Source organism: Electrona antarctica, assembly GCF_951216825.1.
Source record: "Electrona antarctica genome assembly, chromosome: 11".
Lineage (NCBI taxonomy): Eukaryota > Metazoa > Chordata > Actinopteri > Myctophiformes > Myctophidae > Electrona > Electrona antarctica.
The window spans coordinates 15,799,582-15,822,345 of record NC_136792.1 but is presented as its reverse complement, the minus strand read 5'-3'; the positions used below and the strand labels follow the sequence as shown (position 1 = coordinate 15,822,345).

General features: G+C 41.9%; 1 protein-coding gene across 1 annotated transcript in view; it reads left to right on the top strand.

Annotated features, from left to right (window-relative positions):
* Positions 1 to 12,641, top strand: part of plch1 (phospholipase C, eta 1) — a 65,634-nt gene extending 52,993 nt beyond the window's left edge. The window contains exons 15-23 of the mRNA XM_079513719.1: positions 2,408 to 2,505; positions 3,335 to 3,514; positions 4,520 to 4,627; positions 4,718 to 4,842; positions 4,970 to 5,054; positions 5,538 to 5,684; positions 6,049 to 6,128; positions 7,517 to 7,883; positions 8,897 to 12,641. Coding sequence (XP_079369845.1) covers positions 2,408 to 2,505; positions 3,335 to 3,514; positions 4,520 to 4,627; positions 4,718 to 4,842; positions 4,970 to 5,054; positions 5,538 to 5,684; positions 6,049 to 6,128; positions 7,517 to 7,883; positions 8,897 to 11,622 — 3,916 coding nt within the window. The 3' untranslated portion in view covers positions 11,623 to 12,641. The remainder of the gene's footprint in view (positions 1 to 2,407; positions 2,506 to 3,334; positions 3,515 to 4,519; positions 4,628 to 4,717; positions 4,843 to 4,969; positions 5,055 to 5,537; positions 5,685 to 6,048; positions 6,129 to 7,516; positions 7,884 to 8,896) is intronic.
* Positions 12,642 to 22,764: the final 10,123 nt, after the last annotated feature.

The following is a 22,764-nucleotide window of genomic DNA, read 5'->3' as shown; positions in this document are numbered from 1 at the left end:
ATCCTTTGTAGTGAAGGGTATTACCCAGATAAACCCAGATATATAGCTTACAACGTGTAATGTCACTAACGTCCGACATCTACCGAAAAAAAAATCAACGCACTGCATCATGGCATGTCAACAGCTTATAGATCTGTTCTTTTGGGCACATAGAGGCACGACGGAGACAGCATCACAACATGATCCGACCATCTTATGAAAATATTAAGCATATGCCTTGAGAACTTAACTAAAGTCTGATAGATGATGCTGAGCTAAACATGTTCGTTTAATTTCGAACTTTCTATATTTAAAGGTTATGATGAGATTCCCCACACACATCAGCTGTTGAAGTCAAGTCCTCTCTACAGCTCTTCACAGTATCTTGTCTTTAATCCATGACTGTACCCTGAATAGCATAAATACAAGCTCACAACACATACCGTACATTGACTGTTTTTGCTATTTTTTGATTGATTGAATAGTTTATTGAACATAAATGTAAAAACAGACTGTGTGTGTGTGTGTCTGTCTGTCTGTCTGTCTGTCTGTCTGTCTGTCTGTCTGTCTGTCTGTCTGTCTGTCTGTCTGTCTGTCTGTCTGTCTGTCTGTCTGTCTGTCTGTGTGTGTGTGTGTGTGTGTGTGTGTGTGTGTGTGTGTGTGTGTGTGTGTGTGTGTGTGTGTGTGTGTGCGTGCGTGCGTGCGTGCGTGCGTGCATGCGTGCGTGCGTGCGCACGCTCATGCGTGTGTACACGCTCGTGCGTGCGTCCTTCCTTCCTCTCACTTTGTTCTCGTAGGCAAACTTTAGCGTTCCATATTTATATATGCATGTTCACAGGAACTGTCAGGATGCAAATGTCTGCATGGCTGCTCTTGTATTTCTATATTGACTGTACTTGTGTATGTACTGTAGCCTATGCAGAGACAAAATGGTTTTATAATTGTCATGGGGGCGCCCCTCCTCCCCCCGCTAAGCCCCCCCCCCCCCCCCCCCCCCCCCCCCGCCGCAACAGGGGGAAAAAAGTTGTTTTTTTCATTCCACCCTAAACCCAAGCGTTTAGGTTCTAAACACTTATTTGTAACACTCTTTAAACGTGTCACAGTGTTTAGATTATAAGAGCATGTTTGTCTAAATGCCATGATTGCAGGCAGCACTGAGTCATCTGGTAGGCTACTCCCTTTCATTGTGAACAATTAGCCTAAGCAGAGTACAGTACTGTACCCTACCTGGCAGGTGAAAACAAGATTAGCATTTGAATGCCTGATCTGCAGGCAAGGCGGCCCACCCGCCCCCGGGCCCGGACAAAAGAGGTGTTAACGTGCGTTCAGACTTGGATGGTTAGAGCTGCGCAATTACATACAAAGTCAATTAATGCAAAGACGCGAACGGGCGCGGCGTGACCTGGCGCGGTACAAACGGGACGAACCGACTAGGCTATATATACTGTACATATTCAGGTCTAATTCATCATGGGGGCTCGAGCCCCACCGCCCCCACGGAGTCTACGTCACTGAGCCTATGTGTTAGAAGTAGATGTGGTGTGTGTGTGTGTGTGTGTGTGTGTGTGTGTGTGTGTGTGTGTGTGTGTGTGTGTGTGTGTGTGTGTGTGTGTGTGTGTGTGTGTGTGTGTGTGTGTGTGTGTGTGTGTGTGTGTGTGTGTGTGTGTGTGTGTGTGTGGCGTGCGTGCGTGCGTGCGTGCGTGCGTGCGTGCGTGCGTGCGTGCGTGCGTGCGTGCGTGCACAGCATCCATTCTGCTCCATATTAAGATGTTTCCCTTTGATGCTCTTTCCTGCTATTTCTAAGCTGCCGCCTGCCATGTTGATGAACAACTCCCCCTTGTGTGTGCACGTGCATGTGCACGTGCACGTGTGTGCAAGCGTGTACAGTAGATGGGTGTAAATATGTGCTAATAACTTTGATGCTTTTTCCTGCTATTTCTAAGCTGCCACGTTGATGGACAACTCCCCCCTGTGTGTGTGTGTGTGTGTGTGTGTGTGTGTGTGTGTGTGTGTGTGTGTGTGTGTGTGTGTGTGTGTGTGTGTGTGTGTGTGTGTGTGTGTGTGTGTGTGTGTGTGTGTGTGTGTGTGTGTGCGTGCAAGTGTGTAGATGGGTGTAACTGTAAATGTGTGCTAAATTTATACCTTTTCCCTCTTCTACAGTATACCGTATATAATTGTAATGTACTGTACACAGTACACACAAACAATTTGTACAGTTTCTTTATGTGAGTGTACAAATGTAACCACATGGACTGAAATGAACACTGAGAATTACAGTACATTCGTGGTGTCTGTTTCTTACCTTATTCCTAAATGTAACTTCAGTAAAACTATACCTAAACCTAACCTTATTCCTAACCGTAACCTCATTAAAACTATGTTTAACTCTAACGCTATAACCCTGTGTTGTCTTTATTTATTCTGCTAGGGGTGGACGGAGGAGGAGGACAATGAAACTGAGTAGAGATCTGTCAGAGCTGGTGGTATTCACCAACTCTGTGGCCTCACATGAGTGTCTAAATGAAGGTATGAAACAAGCACATGCTGTACTGTACTGTACTGTACTGTACTGTACTGTACTGTACTGTACTGTACAGTCACAAACCCACCCACACAGACACACAATTAGGTTTGAAAACAAAAACACCCACCCATCCCTCCCTGGACCAACGATGTCATGAAGAGCATACCTGTGCAAAGCTCTTACCACTGTGTAAAGACACCATGCTAGACCATGCTAGACCATATGTTAATATTTTGCTCTTTTGCTCCATGCAATTTCTAGGTAAACTATATCTAAAAAGGTTAGTGTCCACTGTCGATTGGCACTAACCTTCACGGTTTCCACCGCGTAGCAACCATCTTCTTAGCAGGTGTTAAGCCAGCAAAGAAGATGCGATTGCGAATGCTGTGTAGTTGTAGCAGTGGGACACATCATTTAAAATAAATAAAGATGGAGAAGGTGTAATGTTAATGTAAAAGTTAACGTAAAAGTAATGAAACTCCAAAATGTGGAAACATGAAATGACCAATCCTGCCTACCGATCATAGGCAGGTTTCTGAACAGCCCTCCTCTGACACACAGAGTGAGTAGATATTAGTAGTTATTTTAATGAGCTTTAGTGAGGACCAATTAGTGTACATGAAGATAGGTGCCCTATTTTATATGTTGTCGTGTGGTCGCACAAAAATAGTGAAAATAGCCGACCTACAAGCTCTAATTTGATAAATGTGTGATTATTTGTTTATATTCAATTAAATCTATTAGTTGGAATAAGTATGTCATCATCCCTACCCTACACACGCTGTCCTCCATTCACTGTGGATCTGTCTGCCATGCCATTGTTTCATACAGGTACTCCATGTGACGTCTTGTCATTCAGCGAGACCAGAGCTCAGTCAATGGTCCATCACAGGACTGAAGAGTTCCTGGTGTTCAATCAGAGACGGCTGTCACGGATCTACCCGTCAGCCTACCGCATTGACTCGTCCAACTTCAACCCCCAGTTCTACTGGAACGTGGGCTCCCAAATGGGTGAGACGTCTGTCTGTCATTCTAAGACTCGAACCCGATTCTCGACACATAGACCTCATCTGACGCACGCACGCACACACGCACGCACGAACGCAGGTTGAGGTTTTCACAGATGTTAATCTTTTTCCTTTGGTTCGCATCCACAAGCCTCCACCGCTCTCATTTTTGTTCTGTCTCCGTCTCTCTGTGTTGTGTGTCTCAAATGTATTTCAGTACAATTCAGCTGAGTTCAATTCAAAGGTTAATAAGATCATATATCCTCATATTGCTGAGACTCAAAGCCATAAAGGAGTAGGAACTAATCAAAGTTGCAATGAATAAACAACTAGTTTTCTCTAATAAATCATCCTGAATTGGACCGTCTCTGTAACAGCTGTTCTTGATCAAACTTTTTTTTCCTGTTATCTCTCTCACACATTAATTTCTTCTTCATTATTTATATTTGGTCTCTGCTTTCAGGGCTCACAGTAAATCTCAACCACTTAAGCCCTATTTTATATTGTACATTGTCATGCAAAAATAGAAGATCTATCTAACACGTGAAAATCAACTATTTAATATAAATTACATTCATTCTTTTTCCCTGGAAATTGTTTAACTTTAGCATGTCGTGAGTGAAATGCCCAAGATAGTAATGCCTGGTTGAAAGTGTTTAATTTATACTACATCACACGACGGCATCATTTGCCAAAAAGAACAGATTTTCAGGCATTATACTATGCATTAACTTCTTAAACCCTTAGTTCACTGGAGTCCCTCAGGGCTCTGTACTTGTGGCCCTTCTACATGAAATATCTTTCAGTTAAAAATCAAGGTTCAAGTGGTGAGGAAGGCTTTAGTGAAAGCTTGTGTGAATTTATACTGTAACGATGAATATAAAGCCCAATTCTCTATATAAGACATGAATGAATCATGCTGTTCTGTGATGTATTTACTTCAGACTGTATGGTTTATGTGGCCAAATAAACATCTCATGTCTTTCTTTCTTTTTCTCTATTTGTTTAGTTTCTCTAAATTACCAGACAGAGGGCAGGATGATGCAACTCAACAGAGCCAAGTTCATGGTAAACGGAAGTAGTGGCTATGTCCTCAAACCACCGCCCATGTGCAAAGGTAGTGAATCATACCTGTGCATTGTACACATCACCACATTGTCAAACACCATCTGTCCTGCTCCAATGTCTGATACTGTACCTCCTCCAGGTTTATTCAATCCATTCTCTGACGACCCGCTTCCAGCCTGCCCAAAGAAACAACTCATTCTCAAGATCATTAGTGGACAGCAGCTGCCCAAACCACCAGATTCCATGCTTGGGGATCGTGGAGAGGTACATGTTTACTTAAGCACAAGTGCACAGGCACACAGACAGATAAGCCTTTGTATAGTACAGTTTTTAGTATAATTGCGGAATTGTGCTGCATTTAATGATTTTGTTGTCTTACTCTCTCCATAAGATTATTGACCCCTTTGTTGAGGTGGAGATCATTGGCCTGCCTGTTGATTGCTGCAAAGAACAAACACGAGTTGTGGATGATAATGGTAAGACACGTGCACACATGAACATGAACACAAACGCACAGATGTCCGACAGGATAGCATATTATCAGTGGTTGTTGGAACGCACTCTTCAGTATACTCTAATGCCTGTATATATTTGCTTGTCGGAAGATTGTATAATATGAGCTGCAAAGCGGAATGTATTTGTCTCTCTGTGTACACTTTCAACAAGAACAATAATCAATATATATATATTATATTTATATATTTTATATTTATGTTGCCGATATCGATCTCTATAGTCTACATTATAGTCTAATGTAATTCTATATTGTATATCGTTTCTAGCTATAATGGGGAAAATAAAAATAATTACTACATTTTTATTATTAACGGTTGTATTATTATACCGATTCCATGCGATTCAGTGTAATGTAACAACCTCACCGAGACAAATGTCTTGATTGTGCACACATACCTGGGAATAACAATAATTGTGCTTCTGAATGTGTGCGTCCCCTATAGGTTTTAACCCAGTGTGGGAGGAGACGTTATCCTTCACACTCCACATGGCTGAGGTCGCTCTGGTGCGCTTTCTTGTCTGGGACCACGACCCTATTGGACGAGACTTTATTGGTCAACGGACTGTTGCCCTCAGCAGCCTTATGCCTGGTCTGTGCAGCATTTCACTTATTGTGCATTGAGTTGTATAAAGGTTTAAATGTGTATGCATAAGGGGCCCAAGGTGTTGGGGTATGCATAGTGACAAGGTCTGTCACTGTCCATTAGAATAATTGTGGATATGCTGCTGTAGACACATGCACAGGCATAGGCATAGGGACTCATATGATATCCCCCAGCCATGGCACTTAACATTTATATTACTACGGTATATATTCTTGACAACATAACCAGCTGTTTCGATGGACTGTCTGTGGGCAAGTGCAGCTTGACATGGCCAACATTTGACCGCTTGATATCTCTGTCATATTCTTTGTCTCTCTGTCTCTCTTTCTCCCCTCATCTCTGGCAACAGGTTACAGCCATGTTTACTTGGAGGGCTTGACTGAGGCTTCTATATTTGTGCATGTAACAGTGCAAGATATCTATGGAAAGGTAGGTCTAATAATATTATGTTTACCTTTTTTATTCTTAAGGTTAGGACAGGGGGGTCTTCAATGATTTTCAGGCCAAGGACCCCTAGCTAAGACAGAGATGAAGCAGGGACACCAACAACATAATGTACACAATTGTGTTGCAGATTCAACTTTTTCATAGATTTCGTAGATAGATGCATAGACTTGTTTGACAGCACTGTCATTGTGTAGCGTTGTGTTGGATTCATGTTAATGTGTATTTTCAGACAGTTAACTACTTAAATCCTCAATACTTAGAAAACATGTACTTGGTCTGCTCTTTTTTCCCTCTACACCAAACCTCTTTGCCGAAAATAGCCGATCTACAAGCTCACAACGCCTCGCAGCGCGAAGCGGTGTGAGCTTGTAGATCTGCTATTTTCGGTTAATGTTCACCTCAGAAAAGGGATGCTAGGATTCAAGTGGTTAATGTAAAAAAAAAAAGAAGTTTATATCACACAAATATTTGGCTGTGAAATAATCCCTGTTGAAGACCCATGGGTTAGGAGATTCAGATAGGGGTTATACCCTCTCTGAATCTTTTTTCACAATTGAAAGTACAGTCTGAACTAAGGCACATGAAAAGTTGTCAAAACAGCATCTCACATAATATGAATTATTTCTCCTGCTTTATTTAAAGGTAAACGTTTTTTGACCCTTTGTCTTTCTAGTGGAGCCCTCTAGTCCTGAATCCCAGCTTTACAATAATGCACTTTCTAGGATCTAATAAGGTATCCTGATACTTGTAGGGTCTATAAATGGCACATGAATGCATGAAACATATGTTTTGTGTTTTTCTATATCCACAGTTTCTTGCATGACATTGATCCATCTACATATGCCATACACTTTGCTTGTATATCTGCTGCTTGTTTGAACTTACTTGGAGGAGCCATACATGCATCCCTATTCACAAAAATGCCTGCAATAAATCCAAGTGTATTTATTGTTGTTTTCATTTGATTGTTGTTGATGCTTGTCAAACATGCATGGCATGCATAATTGTATAATGCCTTAATACCGATTGCTTTTGTGTGGTAATTTGGAAGTAAATGGCGCCATCTGTAGGCTAGCTAAAACATTGCATTCTTGTTGCTTGAATTAAGTAGCCTGACACTCAGCCTGAATTTTCACTTCATTATTCGCCAGAACATAATTTGTTTAATCAGTGAGTCAGGGGCTGGAGCCAGGCTATGAATTAAGATGAACACCGAACAATAGTGCAGTGCATGTACATTGTACAAGGGCATTAATGATAATGTACAGGCTATGTCTATTTTATCTGTATGTGGAATGTATTTCTGGTGTAGGATAATTCTTATTCCCATTCTGACATAATCTTTTCCCCTCATTTCTTCCTGCTCTCAGAGACAGCAGCTGCGTGGTTTCAGAGGGTTGTTTAACCGTGCCTCTAAGTCCTCTGTGGACACCAGCTCTGGTGCTATGCTAAGAAAGCGCTCTATCAGTGACCATCTCCTACGCCGCACAGCCAGCGCCCCAGCCAAAGGACGCAAGAAAACCAAATTGGCCCTAGCAGTGTCCCTCGCTACCATGTCAGATGGGACGATCAGCACAGCCATGGAGGCTAGAGGAGAGGGAGCAGTGGAAAAGCGTTCCCTGGCCCGAGCCCCCCTTACCCATAGGCCTATGTCTATGCCCCTGGAAAGGCTGCTGCAAGGGCAGCTGTCTCTCTGTTCCCCCGACAAGGAGCAGCGTGATTTGGACACTGTCATTGGTGGGTAATACACTCTGTGAATAAACTCTGAAGTAACAGCCATGCAAATCAGATGGGAAAAGGATCTGTTTAAGATCTTAAACCGATCATTTTCCCATCTGATTTTCAATTTACTTACAATTAGTATATTTATTTGTGTATGCATTCCCCCAATGCAAAAAAAAACAAAAAAACAACTGTGCTTGTTTCCATTTCTAATTTTTTGAGTTTACAATTTACAATTTAGGCATTTAGCAGACGCTCTTAATCCAGAGCAATTTACAGTAAGCAAGAACAAAAACATGGTAATACATCATATAAATAAAAATAGTCATCATGAATCATACATAAGCTAAGAACCTAACAGTGGAATATCTATATAATGAAACTATGCATAATACTATAGAGTGCTATGTCTACATAAAATGCTGATCTAAGTTACATAGGTTGAGCCTTTGCATATGTCTTGTATTTTTGCCATGAACTGTTTTGCGCTTATACTATCATGAAATGTTCAATTGTTATAATACCTAAGCTACTTTTTCTCACCTTTCTCCAAAAAGCTTCATGTGAAGTTTTTTGCCTCAGACTTTAACTTGACTTTTCTGCCCCCTCTTCACTCTGTTGCTGCTTTTTTATAATAGAGAACTGACTAGGATATCCCAGCAGGTAATCTAAAATGCATATTGTGCAATGGTTGCCTCATTCAGAAACATACCTGTGTTGCGTCACCCAAGTTATTTTGTTGTACAGTGTTCTGAGAGTACTGCTATTGTGATTTGATCCCATTTGACCATCTCCTCCCTACAAATGATGCAGAATATGGATGTGTCCTTCTGTTTCCTAAACAGCCTCATTTTTGAGTTTTACATGGTGGTACATTCCATTTGTCTGTGATATTGCTAATGGTTTGTGTTGGCTGGACTGAACGTGTCAGTTAATTGTTGGTTGGCTTGGTGTTGTACATTTCATGGTATAATGCATGACTACATTTGGCAAATCTTTGTTTCTTTTTTCTTTTTTTGTCGTTATAGGGACGTTTGACCGGCCTAGGTCTTCCTCTGTGGGTCTCCCCATTGAATCATCAGCATGCCTTGAACCCAGATTCTCCACCCCTTTGAAGAAATACAGCAATATAAATAAAGAGGCCGACCAATCAGATGAGACGTCATATCTGGTTATTGGTGGAGGAGATGCAAGACGTGTCAACGACTACCCCAAAAGCCAATCACAGCAGGTGACGGTCAATGGAAACTGCAAAGCACAGATCAATTCCACAGGCACACAGACACAGCCTTCGGAGAACACCCACAGGGGTCTAAATAAACCAGAGACATCATCGAACAGCACAACTTTCACCAGTGCACCTTCCATGTCCTCATTTTCCTCTCATGCCCCATGTTTTGTGGCACCTCTCTCCCCTGTCAACATGGATCACTCTGATCTGAAGAGCCCAAGGTCCTTAGAGGACAGCGCCATCTCCAGACTAATTGATGGCGTTTCCCTGGGCAATGCAAATGATACCCATGGCTCCATCTCTGCTCTAATTGGGCAATTTGACATCACTGTTGACCAGAATGAGCATTCCACATTATCAAATGGTGATCTGAACATTGACCACCATGTTCTCGGTGCACCTTCCCATTACTCAACTCAAATTGTTGGCACCCCAAGCCCAAGCCAGCCAAACTTCAAGTCTACCATCCCACTGAAGACGCTGCAAGATTTCATGTCTCCTCTCCAGACCAGCAAAACATCCAATCCTCCAGGGAGAATGGAAGGGCATGTCAGTCCTCAAAAAGCAGCACAAAAGACCAGCTATACAGACCATGAGCTCATTTCACCGCAGAAGACTCCCCGGGCTAATCAGTCCGCCCTGCCACTCTTTTCCAGCCCAGAGACTGCAGAGCAGGAGGACATCTACACCATTTTGGACGAGGAGGTGCTCTCACCTACATCCGTGTATAAAATGAAGCAGCAGACTATCTGTCTTCAAGCACTCTCCACAGGGATTATGTCCTCAAGTAGCTTGGGGTCCTCCCCAGCAAAGGTCCATCAGCGTTTGGAGACAGATTCTACTCAGGCCTGGCATAATGCTCAAACACGGAGGGGTGAGGAGGCAGAGGAGAGTGTGTATGAGGAGGTATGTGATCCTCCAGGAATGATATCTGAACTGGAGTGGGGGACATCAAGGACATATATGGCTCCTTCTGTAGACAATGATCATTCCCACTTTTACCATAACACAGCAGAAAGTGGCTTTATGGAAGTGGAGATAAACGTAGATGAGGATCCACTGGAGATGATGCTGACCTCAGCACAGCATGATGGCATGTGGGGAGGACTCACAAGCCCAACCAAACGGCATGCCATTTACCAGAAGAATGAATCCACTTCTAACTGCTCACAGCAACAACCCCCTTCATCATACCATGCTATTCAACATCAGCACATACCACACGCTTCTCATGTACAAAGTGCACCCAATCACCACCAGTCTCTGTTTCACAGACCTCCCAGCTCCAGACCCTCCCAATCCAGTGCATTTCCACAGAACAGTTACCCAACTACCCAGAACAAACCTGTCTCCTTTGACCACAACAGAGGCCCTAACAGGTCCTACACCCAACAAAAGCGTTACAATGGCATCCATGCCCCAACCATGTGCTACCAGGACAGACAAGGGGACAAACGGATGATGAAGGAGGGGACAGAACGCTTCCGCAATGGCTCATCCTCCTCTGAGTGTCTCCGCGACCTGTCGGCTTCACCTGCGAGTCTATCTAAAGAGAGACATTTGTATTCCCCTCATTCTGACTGTGATGCAGTGTACAACCAGGTGGACAACAGCTGCTTCACCCCTTCACCTTCAGCTTCTCACTATGCTCAGACACAGAGCCAGACATACACCCAAACACAGCCACAAATGTTTTCACATACGAATAATAAGCACCAATCACAGACTCAAACTGATGCTCCATTGCAGACCTATTCACGCCCATACACAGCTCTTCCTCAGCCTGGTCCTGTTGCCTCCAAAGTTGCCAGCCCCTGTAAGTCCAAGTCCCTGGGAGACTTGACCTCTGATGATATATTGTGCAATTTCCAGAGCAAATATAACATAATCAGCCGCAGTTTCATCACGTCCCATAAGCAGGACCACATGAGGAAGATGGGGGGTCTGGGTCATGGTGAAAATCCACAGCCTGCTGACTCGCTTACAGAACAGTTGCGCAAACTGGTGAGCCTGGACGGGGATGAGGGGGACAAAGACAGGCCCCTGTCCCCCCAGTTTCCCCAGGTAGCCAAAGCCCCACACCCACATAACTCGGACGTAATCCCCTCTGCTTCCAGGGATATTGATGATTCCCCTCCACTACTCACCCGCCGCCTGTCTTCCAGGAGCCAAAGCCGCGTGCGTCACATCAACAGCCGTGCCCGTGAAAGACAGCAGGAGGCTCAGAAACCCCGGGTTTCAGTAGCAGGGATCAATAGCTCCAACAACATTGGTGGGGTGGTGTTACGGAATAAACCAGGCTCTCAGAACCCGCCAGCTAACAGGCACTCTACAGGCTCTTATATAGCGGGCTACCTCGGTCACCTGGAGGACAGGGGTCTTCCCGAGGGAGCTTGCACATCATTACACTATGGATATGGGGACCACTTTGGCGATCATTACTATACAGAAGAGTCATTTCTGCCTGCAAACTCTTCCTGCTCTCCCTCAGAGCCCGAGGTATACTTTCTGCTGAGACTGTAGTTGCAATACCTGGTTACAACCTTAATGGATCAGTAATTAAAGACAAAATAGAAAAAAAGATTGTAGATAAGTGCAATTACTCTGTAAGACAGAAGATATGGATTTAGATGAAGAAATGTTGAAATAATTAGTTCTCACTTGGTTTCTATAATAATAGTCAAATCAATTCAATTCTTGTCTATTTCTTCCCAAAAAATGTATCCTCTGTAAAATATTACTGGGGAATCATATACTTTATGGATGGATCTGAGAGCATGTTCTTCCGCTAACAAATAATCGCTATTCTTTAGTGAAGGAATCTTAACCCAATTTCCCTGTCTGGAAGTGTAGTTTCTATGTTTTGTTCGGTGTGTAACTGTACTTGGGAACTTTCTTTCCTGTAAACTATTTTCAAGACTGATTGTACAAATTATTGTACTGTTTGTCCCTGTGATGTACTACCTGTTTAACCTATTGACATTTAACTGAAGCAAAAGAAGAACAAAATATGTTCTAAGCACGATGAAAAAAACTACGTTTGTATCTTTTGAATGTGTCGTATAATTAAACAGCTACTTTAAAAGATGGGTTCTATACTATAAAGAAGATCATATTACATTAAGTCTTCCCTCTCCTTTTAGTGGTATTTCTATATTTGTTGTTTGTACAAATTCTGCACATTTTGTTTTGAATCTGAAATGTTTTTAGTTGAAAACCAATCTTGCATTTTGCATGTTAATTGTGTACATGTCATTGTCAAGCATGACTATGCAACAATCTATACAGTACACATTGTAGTTCCCTGCTACCTTTGCACAGGATGAATAGCTGTATTGGAGCAATAGAGGACATTTCACAGATTTGAAGGGATACTGTAGTAGGCTTGCTTGCACTGGGTGCAATACACTATAGGCCGCTTGTTTCCACTTGTTGCTTTCTAAAGTTTGAAACACTTTTAACATATTTTAAACATTTGGAGTGTAAAGGTTTTTATTTTTGTATTTACTTTGATACAGATGGCATAAAAGAGTTTTTGTTGACTGATTATTTAATTTTGTATTTCAGAAGACAGAGATACTCAAATGGAATTAGAACTGTACAGAAGGCAAAGGTTTAAGACAGGACAATGCTTTTTCTTTTATTTTCAGTGTTAACCCCATCCTTCCCTTTGTATAGCTGCTCAAGAACTGAGCATTTTCCTACAAATGTAATGAAATATTGAAATGAATATCATTTGAACAAAACTAAACGTGTTTCTGCTTTATACCTTCTTTACTTGGATGAATTATGTATGCCTTTTGTTTCAGAATGCCACCAAGTAACTACTGTCGAGTGCCTACTTGCCGTACTGTCGACCACTACGAACTTTCAAATATCAGCCTCTCTGTGAAATATTGGTTTCAATATTGAGTTATTAGGTTTAGCTATGTAGTATGTGCTACGTACCTAGTCATTGGAGGTAAAAAAATATATATCTTTTGAAGTATGGTAAAAGCTGCTTCTAGCTATAAAAGAAATACAGTCCCATCGGTTTAGAAGTGTCCAAGATCCACTTGTAGTTTCTCAAAGAAAAATAAAACATGGATATCAGATGTGAGGTCAATTATGATATTACAGCTTGTATATAAAAAGTATGGGGGGGAGGGTACTTAAGTTCACAGTTCCATGTAGACTTAAGTCAAGTTTAGTCATCTAGTGTATTCTAAATGTATTTTCTCCTTACCTTAAGTTTCAAACTTAAATTTGTCCATTAAGCAAACCATCTAAATGATACATTCACTAGTGTTGAGTAAAGCCCACAAATCTTTCAAATCTGCCTCATGGTGGCGCTTATAACAGGCCACCTCACGTTTTGGCCTATAACTCTTGAACCATCACCGTCATGCAATCAAAATCTTTTCTGGGATCATAATGCAACTCTCATGTAGTCCATATAGATCCAATAGGCCATTTGTGCTAGACTAGATTTCCGACAAAACTCGCATACACATACGCAACCCTGCCTGACGAGGAGCACACTTTTCTAGTTGTTTTTATTTTTTCAGGAAGGGGTACCTCAAAGTCTGAGGCCAGCTCCGCAAGTTTCTACACTAATGGTGTCCTTCCTTGACACATTACAGGATGCACTTTGATATTGTTCAATTCATCTTCCGCACCTTCTGCTTCTGTACAGAAACAGTTTAATCTCAACAGATTTGCTGGGGACTTGGTTGGGTCTGCTATGTTCTGAAACTGTTTTCCAGCCAGGTATACTGTCTGTATATGTAGCATATACCACTCTGAAGCCATACTGGCTGCAGGCCAGGCCATCACTCTATGCCTGCACATGGTTTGGATTGGGTACTGTATAGGTATAGCCTACTATGCAATGAGGGGCACACAGCTGCAGCCTCGCAGACTGCTTATGGTCCGTGACTTGATCAAACTTTGTGCCCCATGTATGCACATACTGGTAAACAAGAGCACGACAGTTCTTTGGTTTTGGCTCCTCGACATTGTAGCTGAAAAAAATCAAATTAATAATAATAATAATAAGGGTAATAATAATAATAAAGAACATTGATAAAATAGTCTAGTCCTCCATTATAATACGACCCCATTTTTTAGGATATTTCCATTGGAAAAAAACGTAGTCTTATTTGTGACTGCAGGTCGCATTTACTATGGAATCGTGCATTTCCCGTCAGTGTGTTGGTTGGTTGGTCACCCCAGGCAAGCCCCCATATATGGTGCCCAGGTCTCGTGACATCATGTGACATCATCAGGGATGGAGATGTGGAGACCCTGATGTCATAGTAAATGCGACCTGCTGTCGCAGTTAAGCCAGTGTATATGGAGATCCCTGATGTCATCAATAGTGGCCAGCAACTCTACATCTGACCTCAAACCCTTAGATCTCCATATATGGATATATGTCAGAAGTTGCCTGTTCTGACATTCCATGTTGATCCTTCCCCATCCATCCTTCCTCTTCGATGTCTCCCTTTTGACTTATACCTGTCCATTCAAATTTCAAACTCTAGACGGGCCTGCCCCAGGTTATTAGTGCAGCCGCGCCCGGCAGCCGGCGAAAACTAGAGTTCTCAACAGGCCCACCTGTCCATTCAAACTCTAGACGGGCCTGCCCCAAAGTTATTAGTGCAGCCGTGCATGGCAGCCGGCGAAAATGTAGTTCTCAACAGGCCCGAAAATTAAGGCCCAGGCCTACCTGGGCCCTCATCAAACCCTGTACACTCAAGAGAATGTCCCCACTACCACCCTTAGATCTCCATATACTGTATGGAGCTGACCTGTTCTGACATTCCATATGTTGATCTGACCTCATCAAACCCTGTACACTCAAGACATGCTCCTTATATGGCCAGTACAGAATTCATTCCATGTTGATCTGACCCCCCATGCCAAAGCGCCAGCACTCGCCCAGCAGTCTGCCGTCAACGAGGCGGATGCGTGCACTCGCCCTAGAGCGTCTTACTGACTGGGAGTTGTAGGCCAATGTGTAGCCTACAAGCAAGGGCCGGTGTTGACTGTGTGGGAAATCGTCATAAGAATGAAGATCTGTGCAGGGTAGGGCGAAAGTTCCTCTTTGTTTGGGGTCGTGTATCACAGCAAGGTCATTTCTAGATGCCCAGTCTGGAAGTGCCTCACCATCCACTACTGGGTATCCCCAGTCAGGGTGGTGGCTGTTAAAGCATGGTAAAGCAACCATCAGTGATCACTGATCAGTATAAAAGTGATTTCTGGCACTTCTGCACGTCGACTGGGAACCTAAACATAAAACATTTTTAATTTTATTATATTTATTTATTTTCAAAAAGAAATAAAGATTTAACCTTATAGCTTTTGGGAAATGGTCAGAAATAATGTAAAAGTTGGTCTAAATTCAACTAGGACTATAGCCTATAAACTGACTAGCTATCCACAGGTTTTGTATAGCAATTTGTAGCCTAACATTATTTAGGCTTTATGTATTTGGCCCCCCATTTATTCAAATGCATGTAAATATAAATGGTGCCTGGAGTTCTCAGGTGCCCACACTCTTCTGGTTACCGGAAACGTTTAATTGTGAAATATGTCAGCCTGACTTTTATTTTGAATTTGCTGACCAGATGTAAAATGCTTACGCTGGTCCGACGTGACGCACATTTCGATCCTTGCCGTCACTTGACACAGGTGGTAGCCAGCTGGAAACGAACTCGGTCTCACAATGCAGGGCACTAGCTGTTGCGTCTCACTCATGAGAAGTTTAAAACGTGCTTATACTTTCAAAGAGATGTCCCGATCCTAAAAACACAGGCTACTTTTGTTTCACCAAACACCTGGTAAGTAGACATCATTTGTTTTTACAACATTATTGATGTTTTTACTTGGATGGGTTGAGCTTCGCCTTGGAGAGATGCATTTTTATCGATACTTTTACTTTCCTATCTTTCGTCAAAATCCAAGGCTAGGTTTAGCTATTAAGAGTGCGTTTTCTGTATCTCTATGGAATGAAGAGATTGTGCGTTCGGATATGCGCACCGGGAATGTGCTCAGTTTTTATGCGCTGGGCAGTCACGTCACAGAGCGGCGAGCGCTTACGAACGAGTTTTAACCAGTTACAACATGGGCCATTGGGCCAAGGTAAATGATGAACACTTGTATGATGATGTAGGCCTACTAAATGCTTGCCATAGCTAGCTTATAGCTTTCGCCCCCGGGGAGCGCACCGCAGCGACGCACTCACTCAGGACAACCCCAACTTCTGAGTAGGGCCGGTCAGTGCGGGCCCACTCAGCACACCTGGGCGCAGCGCACTAGATCTTTTTTTCGAGTGCACTCCACTGTGCACTGAATAAACGAAGACAAGAGGTGAATTGAATTAAGATGAATTGAACATGCATGGTAGTCCTACAACCTATATCTCAAACCCTCACCCTAACCCTAACCTCCCACGGGGCAGCACACCTAAACCTAACTAACCGTAACCCTCTCCCAACCCTTAACGCACCCCTCACCAACCTTATGTCTGAACAAAGAGGCGACTAGTCTAAACTAAGTATGCACCCCATTGTAAACAAGTGTAATACTTCATGGTGTCGTCCACAGTTAACAGTTTTGTATTGAGTTGTGCTTGAAATGTACTGTAATTCTCCAATCTGTTAATAAATTCATCAATCAATCAATCAATCAAACACTATAGTGCGCTCAGTGCGAATTTCCGAACACACCCACATAGTGCACAGATAGACAGGTGCCAAAGAAGCACCTGCCCCTTTGAAAGTTTTTTTTGTACAGTTGGTTAATTTTATTTTAGTTATGTACAGTGGTATAGTATATACTATGTGGCCTATGGTGACATCGATCAATTCTGGATTAAAAACCTCTAATATTTTTATTTTCTTCAGTTTTGCATGTGTTTATGAGGCTACAGTACTTCATTAGAGTCTAATGAAGTTGCACATAATAACCACATCAAGGGGTCTAATGATTAGACAGTGATAGTGACATCACAATACCATCCCGTCCCCTAATCCCTCCCCCTTTATCATACAACAACAGCTGTGGGTGCAGCTTCAGTTCTGGTGGATCACCACCCATCACCACCCACCAGCAAACCAGGCATACTTAAAGGGTAAGACCACTTTTGTAGAGGTTTGGGTTGTGTAGTTACCTTGCCATGATGTAACTCCAAATGTGGACAAGAAATCAAAAATAATTTCTCCAGTGATTAGAAATTGATAATTCAAAATATGCTCCTCATTGACTTACATTGTACGCTGAAACAGCTCTCAAAGTCACTCTTTTAGTACGTAAACAAACACAAACAAAGTTGTTTCAGACAATATAGAGCAACACCAAAACTCATGTGGTTTTATTTCTTCATAAAAATGGTAACTTCCTGTTGATTTTTCCATTTTTATTCAGAAGAAAACCCGGACTGGATCCATGGATCCGGATCCAGATCTTCATATAGTAAAATCAACAGGAAGTTACCATTTTTATGAAGAAATAAAACCACATGAGTTTTGGTGTTGCTCTATATTGTCTGAAACAACTTTGTTTGTGTTTGTTTACGTACTAAAAGAGTGACTTTGAGAGCTGTTTCAGCGTACAATGTAAGTCAATGAGGAGCATATTTTGAATTATCAATTTCTAATCACTGGAGAAATTATTTTTGATTTCTTGTCCACATTTGGAGTTACATCATGGCAAGGTAACTACACAACCCAAACCTCTACAAAAGTGGTCTTACCCTTTAATGAACTGGTGGGCATGTCCACATACAAACGCTCTACATGCTCTACATGTATCGATTGGCAAATGGTTCAGCACCACAACCAATGGACAGCGACAGGCCATGCAGCAGCACACTCTGACCTATAGCACCATGCCTTTTTTTACTCAGGGATAAAGTACTCAAGAGACCAAAGCACCATAGCCTACATAACTGCCGTCTTACTGTCTCAGTCTCCACAGAGGCGGGTGACAGGGTACACATAAGCAACACAAGCTCAGGTCATTTCAGATCGTCTACACATTACAGGATATAATTAAATCAAATTATACATCCATATTCCCATGTTTCACTATAGCCTGGCATGGCCAGACTGATCACGTGAGTGATCCCACGTGATCTGTGTGGTGATGCCAGGCTAATGTTTCATTATAGTGTTAAAGAGCTTTTTTTTCATCATAATTACTCTGCTGTCTGCAGACTTATTGTCTCCACCAGGCATGGGGAGAGAGTATGTTTTGCACTCCGTCCGTGTGTGTGTGTGTCCGTCCTTCCTTCCTTCCTTCCTTCTGTCCTTCCGTCCGTCCGTTATCAGCTAATCTCCAGCACCGTTGGCCCGATCCATGCCAAACTTTGCACACACACTCCCTGGATGCCAACAACGAACCTCTGCCCCAAATATTCTTCAATGGCATGTAATAGCGCCACCATGAGGCCGATTTAGGCAAAACACATTTCTGTACATTACTCGTACACATTTTATCCATACATCACACAATTCGGTATACACTATCTTCATAGTCATGTGATCAACACGGATCTGCACCATTTCCCATCTTCCATCCTGATTGGCTAAGATTGGCTTCCAAAGCTCACATGATTGGTCCGTTTCGAACAAAATGTCGCAAATCACAAACACAGTGTGCAATTTCCGTGAAATTATACACGCACATTTCCACTAGGCCGAGGACGACATGCCACTCATTCTTTTCCAAATCAGCCTCATAGTGGCGCTATAACAGGCCAATTCCTGTTTTTAGCTATAACTGCATCGATCTGTATACAACTTATGTATGCGCACTCCCTAGAGGCCATGGAAAAACATTGTCTCTGCATCCCTCCACATCTACCGGTTATAGCGCCACCATGAGGCCGATTTCTGCAAAACACATTGCTTATGTTAGTCGCACAGATTTCATCCAAATCTCACGCAAATCGGTACACATGATCTCTGTAGTCATGTGAACAAGACAGTCTGTTGGATTTCTCAGATTCTACACTGATTGGCTAACATTGCCTTCCAAAGTTTTCAGGAGTGGCCCGTTTTGTTCAAAATGCTGCACATGTCCTGCTCATCCAGAATTCTATCCTCAGAGATGCTATGAGTGATCTGGCTCTGCATTTCCTCAACAAAAGAACATTGTTGCAAAAAACAAACAAACAAACAAACATGTTTATATTACTCCTAAACATTTTGCCAAACATCTCACACAGTCCTATCCTCCTGGTGGAGACCTGTGCCCGGAAGGGCACTTTTTCTAGTTTAATGTATGTTTTTTTTGGCTGAGTATAAGAAGTGGGTCACATGTGTGAATTATCCATTTGCAGGGTTGCATGCTTTGATGCCAATTCATTGCATTACTAAGGAGACTTTGGCCAAAGAGACACAGAGCTGTCCCTGGAGAATGGACGTGGGAACAGAGCCTGGCCGGACCACAGAGAATGGACATGCTGACACCATGAGCAGACAGCCACCCTCCCCCTCTGGCTCTAGCCTAAAGGTACAGCAATAAAGGCTTATATATTGTCGCCGTCTATTGGAAATGTCCCATTTTTTTAACTTTTTATTATATCATCATACTATATCATCATCATCATCATCATCATCATCATCATCATACTATAATCATACTATAATTCTGACAATGTCTGTCTGAATGTCTGTCTGTGTGTCACTGTGACTGCCGTAGCTCCTCACTGCCTGCACCAATCACTCCCTTTTCACACAGACATTGGCCATAATAATATGGAGGTCTTAACAAAGCCCTTTTTCCAATTTAATAAATTATAAATTAATAATGAATTTATTAGTGAATTCAAAATGCGAAAACGCACCCAGGGCACAGTACCCCCCGCGGCCACAGGGCGCAGTACCCCCCGCGAGTATTTCACAAAGGGTAAAGGCTAGTATATAAAAAATAGTGAACATAGAGGATGAGCAATTATTATTATCATCAACATATTGGCCATCCTTTTCAGTTTAAAAGCACTTTATTTATAAAGCACTTAAAACAAGTTCAACAAAGTTCTTTACACAACAATAAATACAAAATGCAAGCTCAAGGGACAAGTGCAGTTCTCATTAACTGTAAAGCACACAAATAGACAGCACACTAATACAAAATACAATATTAACACAGGTAAATATATATCCACTAACCAAAATAATTCATAGTCAAGTCATCTGGACTTTACCAACCAAGTGGAGCCTAGTTATTTCCAAAAGGTCAAACAAAAATTTCTATAATACGGAAGGTCGCTTGTAAACATCTTTGGCTTTGATGCTTAGATTAGATATAGGCCTATTTGACAGTGCAGAAAGAAACATAATTGCTTTGATGGATGTAACATTAACAAGCATCAACTAGCATCATCTCATGGACATAGACGGACACACATCCCCTCTGCAGTGCTCTAAAGTGTACATGTTTATTTCCAAAGGCCTTCAATAATGATGGAAGACATGATTCATGATTACTGTGATTATGGTAAACATGAACTCATTCACTGCCAGATTCGTATTTCCTTACCTTTTAACATTGACTGCCAGATTTATTTTGCCCTGTTCTCCCCTTGCCAGGCTTTTTTCAAATGTGCTTACCTTTTCCAAAGACGTCCATGACGTCTTTTTTGTGTTTTAGTTTTTAGGCTAGACTAGTTTTTAGACTGTTCAAATCAAATCTCATCGATACCAGGAACCAGGAAACCATGTGGTCGCAAAAACACATTAGAGCATTTTGTAGAATGCCTCTATGTCCCTTCCTGTATTGCTCCACTTCAGCGTCACTTTGTGATCAGCTATTGCTGATCTACAATTGATTAAATATGTCAGTAATTTCTTTGTGTATTCAAGTTATTTGTCATATCCTGTGCAAAGCCTAAAAGCCAAACAGAATATGGTTCAGTTAATAACAGTTTGGGTTCCTGGTTTGGAACCTGTGCTGCATGTCATTTCTAAAACTATGATGAAAAATGTTTGTCGACTACCTTTTTTCACTGGTGAAAACTAAATAAAAACTATGCAATGATGACTAAACCTTGGTCTAATTTCGTCAACAAATAATAAACAATAGACGATCAGCTATTTTCGGCATGCAGTTACGATACATTTTAGTCGACTAAATCAACTAAAACTAAATGGAATTTCATTCAAAGGACTATGACTAAAACTATAAATAATGTGCTGTCAAAATTAACATTGCTTATTAACATTGCTTATCAACATGGCTTGGTTGAATAAATGCTGGATTCTGATTGGTCAATCACTGAATTCAGCGGTGTGTTATTATTATTATTTCTTTCGTACTGTTTTTTTGTGGCGTTCGCCTTTATTTTATATTTTTTATAGAGGGACAGACAGTAGGCTGACAGGAAATGGGGGAGAGAGATGGGGGCGTGACATGCAGTAAAGGCCGTTTTATTGGCATGAGAAAACATACATTTACATTGCCGCAGAAAAATAGGGGAATAATACACTCAAAACAAAATGTACCGTATGTACAATTTAAAGTCAGAATCTTCAATACCGGTAAATCAATTTCTATGTACCGAGATCACTCGATGCAGATAGTGCAGGAATACACACAATGGTTAGTACTAGTAGTCTTTACGGTGGTTGTGTTCCATTTGATATCCTTCTCCTATCACAGCAGCTCAGCTCACAAATCTTGCTGCTGTGCTGTGTTTGCACATTGTTGTACTTCGCCCAGCAGATATGGGAGTTTTTTGTTTTTTTGGCTCAGACGGGTTCTCCCGGAGACCACAGACCCGCTCATACAGCAGGTCACAACGGGACTGAATGTCGTAAACCTGTCAAGTAAGGAGCTCAGCCACGCCCACCTGTCATTACTAAGCAGAGGTTTAAGTTTTGTTCCTACTAGTAATCAATCAAGTGACTTTGATGTGAAAGTGGATTTGTTTAAATTCTTCAGACAAATACGTCTGAGAGAATTTTTTATGCCTAGTTCTGATTCGGTTGTGGCCCCACCTCTCCCTTCTGACGCTAATGATGCGTCTATTGAAACTTATTGTAGACTGGTTGAACAAGAGATAATGTCACAGTTACAAGAAAAAGATGCACACATATCTCATTGTAATCTTAATATAGATGAGAAGCAAGCTTTGCTTGATCTCAAGTCGGATAATTCCATTGTAATTAAAGAGGCTGATAAAGGGGGCGCTGTTGTTTTGCTCAATAAATCTGATTATGTCATGGAATGTCATAGACAGTTACTGGATGAAACCACAAAACTTCCCAGTAATCCTGTTGAAAACTTCAAGGGTACAGTAAATTACACTCTACAAGGTTTTTTACGTTCTGGTGAGATTACAAAAAAGGAATTTGAATTTCTTAATAAACAGCATCCTAAGACACCAGTGTTCTATATTTTACCTAAACTTCATAAAAACTTTGAGAAACCCCCAGGTCGCCCCATTATATCGGGCATCGACTCAGTAACAGCACCTCTCTCTTCTTTTGTAGACTTTTTTATTAAACCTTTTAATGAACTCCTCCCGTCCTATGTGAAAGACACAGGTCACATGATATCCATTGTTGAAAACCTTGAACCCTTAAGAGCAGATACCTTTCTTGTCACGCTGGATGTAGAGTCGCTGTACACAAATGTACCTCACGAAGGCGGCATCCAAGCCCTGGAACATTTCCT